Raw genomic sequence first — 6,000 nt, forward strand, 5'->3', positions numbered from 1 at the left:
TGCTTGTTGCTTCCTACAGCAATGCAGAGAGAGAAAAAAAATACAATAATGAAAAAAATAAGTAAATTGAAACATTATGAGAACCTGGGGAGGTTGTGAAGGGGGGGTATTATTTTAGCTTTCTTTGTGTTTTTTCTGTAATCTRCTGGGTTTTATGGAATCATCCTTCCCAGACATATGTCAAATCTCAACATAAGCTAAGGCATTGTGGATGTCAAGACATCCGGTAGCCTTCTGTCATCCCTTCACCAAGGCAGGGTCATTTGTATCAAATGGATGCTTGTCTATTTCATCTCTGACACCTCTAAGAATCTCCAAGCTATTCTAGTTCCTCATTCTCTTTACTGTGAGGATATTTTCCTGGTGTCTAAGATGTGTCTTTCAATTTAAGTCCGGAATGCTTATCTCGTTATGATAAAAAATTTTTGATGTTTTTGCTGATACTTTGGATCTACTGAAGACAGATATCACATCTCTCCCCTAGAATTGTGTTTGGTTCTTTAGGCTGTTAATCTTCAGCTAATTCAATCAAGTCTGTTTTCTAGATCACCTTCTCACTTTTTGGTTCACCCTTTATCTCTGTCACCAACCACTAGCTTTTTTAATATTCATTCTGTCCTGTGTACCTACTCYACTTTAGCCAGCCTTTGGATAACAGTTCAGCCTTTGCTTTTTCACATTGTCTGAGACTTTGTTATCTCGTTGTCTGTACAATACATACYTTGAGGTGGATTTATATCATATTCCTAAATTACTTTTGCCCAAGAAGTTAAGCTGAAATACTTATTTGAATGCAAAGCGGCCCTGTTGAATTAAGAAGCACTCCTGCAGAAAAGATGAGGAGGGTTGTGTAATATGTAGTTGTCATTTCCATCTTTTATTAATAATTTGTAGGTATAAAATTGAATATCTGTTGCAAATCTTTTCAGAGAGGATAGCTAATCACAAAGTAATACTATAAATTTTATAGCACCCTGCTGGATAAAAAATTAWTTACAAGAAAACAGGCTTTTTTCTAGGTTGTCTATGAGACAAGTCATAAAGCTGGGATACTGACAGCATGGCTTTAATTCTTTAAAATTCTTTTAAATTCTACCCAACTTAAAAAAATCCCACACTACAAAACCTATCACTTCCTGCTTTCAAAAACTTGGCAGGTTTTATGAGGGTGGATAAAACTACTTAAATACTTGCCAAAGATTAAGATGAATCTTTTAAAGGAAAGGTTAAACCAGTCATAAATTTAAAACACCTTCTGCAGCTTTTATCACAAAACACCCTGTAAGGGCTTTTAACTCTGTCCAGTAAAAAAGTCCCAGWGGAAGAGGGGGATGTTTGTCTTACTGAGCCTCTTGAGTGCAGTTGGGAACATTCACACCTGTGTTCATCCCTAAGCTGGAAGGTAAATTTTCCAAGTGCTGTATTCGAGCAGAACAGCACGTTCATCTTTCTCCTTTTGTGAATGGATGTTTTATTCTTCTGTGCTGAGTAAATCAGTGYGTTTGAAATCCAAAACATGTTTTATGGTCCCTTCATTTTCATTGCAGACASTGGGTATTATTTTTCCCCTTGGTGAAGCTGCTATTTACTGACATTGCAGCAGTGCTTAGAAGGCATAGTCGAGTCCAGGCTTTGCTGAAATCGTGCAGGAGTCACTGAGGGCTTTTGCACTGTGTGAGGAGAGCCGAGTGCACAGCATAGGGAATGTGCTGGGGACCAGGTGTCTGCAGCAGGATTCCTGCCTGCTCTGCAGTACCCAAGAAAAGTTTAAGACAGTCAGTGAATGATCAAAATAGAACAACAGATCCACACAGATAAAGGTCACCTGCATCACTTACAGTATGACTAACTTGCAGAAGGGCTAGCTTTAAACAAATCATGAAGTCTTAAAATAAGACAAGTTGAGCATATTTTTTGTTCTTCAATCATCCAACTTTTAGGTTTTAAAGGTGCTCTCTATATTCACAGTGACTTTTTGGTGGGGAGYGGGAAATTGTTAATCCAAGATTCTTCTGAAAGTCTCTAACTGTAAGACCTGGGGCTTTTTAAAAACTGAAATATGATGTTCATGATAAAACAAAAGAAATCTTTAATGCTCTAATGAGATATGTACATTTTTAGTGCTGAGTGAAGCTTCATAAATGCCAGTACTTCCAAGAAATCCATTGTGAAACTGGGGAGAGGGAAATTGCCCTGAGAAGTTTGTGGTATTTTGTTTGAATGGGGCTTTAAGTTATTTCTATCTCCTTAKGGTGGGAGTGTTGCAAGCTGGAAGGTTAACAAAGGAGGATTAAAATTCTCTGTGCAGTACAGCGTCACACAACCCCATAAAGTCCCAGCCACAAGCAACCAAGAAACAGGAGCAACACCTGGATCTGCAGGWTTCTGCCCAGTTTCATCAGTCATGTCTGCAGAGGGGATTTATTGCTTCAGATGCAATGCCATGTTGTCTCTGTGCTGCTGTTTCTGTTTGAACACTGCCAGCCCATCCAAGGCTTGCTCCTGGCTCTTTGTGCCATGCTCCATCACAAAGTATGGACATGGTCTGTAGCACAGCTCTGCCCTTTGCACAGTATARAGGTCCTGTCCTCAAAGTCACATGTTCTCAGGTAAGAGTAATATGAGCCCTGTGTCAGGGAAACACTGAATCCAAGGTTTTCTCTCCCCACAGCTCAGTGAGGTTAAGCAATGCAGAGATGCACATATAGATAGCAGATTTCAGGATCTGTGATTTTTAATGTTGTTTCAATTGCCTMACCTGGAGGATGTGGAATAGATAATTTAAGCAGAAGGTGCCTATGTCAAACAAATGTAAGTAAAACACTGAATTATTCCTCTATGAGAATTACAGGTGCTTTACAACACTCCACTCAGAATCACAACTGCTGATGTGTGTGCTCTCAGCTCTGAATTTCAATGTTATAGAAACTCATTTCTTACTCCTTTGAATGGTTAATGTTGTGTGTTTTCCTTTACCCTGCAGTGATGGCTGGGCAGACAGGTATGAYGTGACAGAAGGGTACCAGAACGAAGCTGTTGGGGGAATAACAATCAAGCTGCAGTCTCCAGATGTGAAATGGTTTGATGATTACTACCTACAGCTTCGGCCAGAAACCAACCATCGAAATCCATGGTTTCAGGAATTTTGGCAGCACAGGTTCCAGTGCCGGTTGGTAGGGTTTCCTCAGGAGAACCCTAAATACAACAAGACTTGCACAAGTAAGTGAATTTATTACTTCTGCTGTGTGAAACAATGTGACTGAAGGTTTGATGTAAACAGCTCATGTTGGTCTGATGCAGCATGGTCTGGTGAAATACTGAGTTGGGTTTGAAGGAAAAGAGGCTGTAATTGCAATGCTTGCTGTTTCCAAAACAATGAAAAGTACTATTGTAAAAGTATTCAGATTTCTAAAGAAACAGATAGTGCTTCAGTACCTAACTGCTCCTATATTTGGAAAACTTGATGCTACTCCAACTCCATACACATGCAAACACTTTCAAAAATCCTGCAATACCAAATTAAATGTGTCTTTTCAGAAATAAAGCTAATCATACTGCTTTGGCTCCCAAGAGCAATGGTAGAGCTTGTATACTGAAAGTTACCTGAAGCCCTTATGGTAATGGTGATTATTTGTGAACTTCAAACAGAAGACGAAACGCTTTGAAAGATGTCATTAGGTTTTCTTTTAGGCATGGGTCATTTCAGGACACGCCATTTTGAGCTAATATTTTTCATTCAATTGCACTAATTTTAGCAAAAACTCCTATAACACTTTGTCGTTTCTGCACTAAAGATAGATGTGGTGCATCTTTTCTGGGATTTTGTTGTTCCTTTTTCTTTCATTACTCCTGTTAATTGCTCTTTATGTCATGAGATGCAGTACTAATGCTGTCTAATGTACTAATTAGTCTGCATGCTCAGTCTTTYTCTTCTCTTGAGTCAGTAGTCCCTGAGCTGGTGGTTTCAATGGAATTACCATTTATCCAGTCCTCTTGGTGTGCAAGATGCAGATCAAGATYTGAGGCAAGAGGCTGTGAACTGGCACCCACCCCTGGCATTCCAAAGGGCATGGGGACYTGTGTCACCATCCAAATGACAAGAGACACAGCAGGAACCAACAACCCARTGCCTCAGCCAGAAGACCCCAGACTCCCTGGAAGGACTCCTTTGTTCAGGGTCCTTCCTTTGAGGCTAGGAGGACTGTTTCACAACTCCTTTCTCATTTTCTATAGCTCTGATTAAATTTTTAACTATTTCTGATCCTTGAGATATCACTACAGTGAGTATCCTGGCAGTGTTGGGGGTAAGGTGATGCTGTGCTGTGTGTTAGTCCAACCGTGGCTCTGACCCCAAGGATCCTCCTTCTTAAAAATGTCAATGTCTTCCACACACCTATGAGACCAAGAGGTGCCTTAAAGGATCAGAGTCTTGGATTCACAAAACACAAACCCCATCTAAATCCCCCTTAATGATCATAAGTCTTTCTTTTGATTTGGACTACTCACAGAGGAAGAATRAGATGTAAATTAAATCTAGGAATCCCAAAATCTCAGTGTACACCTTTAACATTCAACTGACTTTTCTGCATTATTTTTGTTCTGTTWCCCTTCCAGCACAGTCTGAGACAGATTTTATTTGCACTATTGACAGGTGCKGCATATTGAGCAGCAAACCTCATTGATTTCCCCATGATAATGTAGATCTGTTTCCTGAGATGTCAGGGCAGGGGGCATAGCTGGATGCAGCCTAATAAAGACCTGGTTTCTCTCAGTGTGCCATGCAAAAATCATTTCAATTTGACTTTTCTTGGTTTCTTTTTTAACTCRCCTTTTACTARCAATGTGAGAATATATGTTATGTTTTATGTGAAAGAYTGGACACTATGAAATGTTAAATGCCAAGAGAGTCTTTTATAGGGCCTAAAATAAAATTCACCATCACAGAAAATTCATCATGGGGTGCAGGGAGATGTTATTTTATACATGAAATCACCCAGTCATGTAAGACAACTTAATCATAAARCTTGAATACCTCAGTGTGAACAGCACTCATGGCTGGAAGCTTTCTCAGGAAGAATCACAGCTCAAATAGGTTCCTAAAACCTGGGAATGTAAAAAAAAAACATCAAAAAAGTGCAAAAATAAAAATCTGCTGATTTTAAAATTATGAATAGAGAAAAGGACTATTTTTTCCAAATTGATCACTCTAATTTCCTTTTCTTCAGTTGTAATATTCAATTCTGGGCCCTGATGGCTATGGTAAAAGAATGAAAATCAGATGTAATAGCCTTAATACTTTCTTATTGCTGTAGGGCAAAAAATGTTCATTCAGTTGTGGAATTTCCAAGTTTAACAACACTATGCTCAACMGTCAGTTAAAGCTGTCTGTTTAGTCAGGGATTTAACATAGGAAGTTGGTAGTCATCATATCACTCAGGTAATCATCACATTACTCAGATTTGATTTTTATCTAGRCCATCTGTCAAAATTCATATAAAGGAAATTGAAAGTTTAACCTGAAAGATGACATGCACTTAATGACATTTTTTGTGCCATAAGTGCTAAGACACGAATGCTGTTTTTCTCATAATAACTCCAAAATTAGGCAAGGGTGTATGATAAAATGAAGAAACATGAAGTTAGACAATTCTGTGCATTAACCACCAAGAAAGACATAAATATATTCGCTGTCAATTGCAGCAGTGAGATATTTTGATGCTGGGAGTTTAAGATAAAAATTAACATGAATTCTTGAGATTTTCATGGTAGTCTTTATTTCTGTCTCATTTCCCACCATCCATATGACTTTGAAAATTATCTCTTTTCAATTCCTATATTTATGTTTCTTTTTTTCCAGCACTCAAAGTTTTGAGTCCTAAATTCCYTCAGATCACACTTCACAATTGTAAAGATGATATTTGCTCTCGATGGTCACAAGCAGACTGGCCTGAGAGTTCCTGCTTGATGATGAATTGGTTTTGGTTCTGATTTCACCTGGTA

The 6,000-nt window shown here is 38.6% G+C and overlaps 1 protein-coding gene across 1 annotated transcript in view; it reads left to right on the top strand.

Moving 5' to 3' along the window:
* GRM5 (glutamate metabotropic receptor 5) overlaps window positions 1–6,000 on the top strand; it is a 196,479-nt gene that overhangs the window by 159,840 nt on the left and 30,639 nt on the right. The window contains exon 3 of the mRNA XM_057373642.1: window positions 2,984–3,219. Within this exon, the coding sequence (XP_057229625.1) occupies window positions 2,984–3,219 (236 nt within the window). The remainder of the gene's footprint in view (window positions 1–2,983; window positions 3,220–6,000) is intronic.

The sequence above is a fragment of the Malurus melanocephalus genome, unplaced genomic scaffold, assembly GCF_030028575.1.
Source record: "Malurus melanocephalus ecotype Western Australia unplaced genomic scaffold, MMel_1.1 scaffold_204, whole genome shotgun sequence".
Lineage (NCBI taxonomy): Eukaryota > Metazoa > Chordata > Aves > Passeriformes > Maluridae > Malurus > Malurus melanocephalus.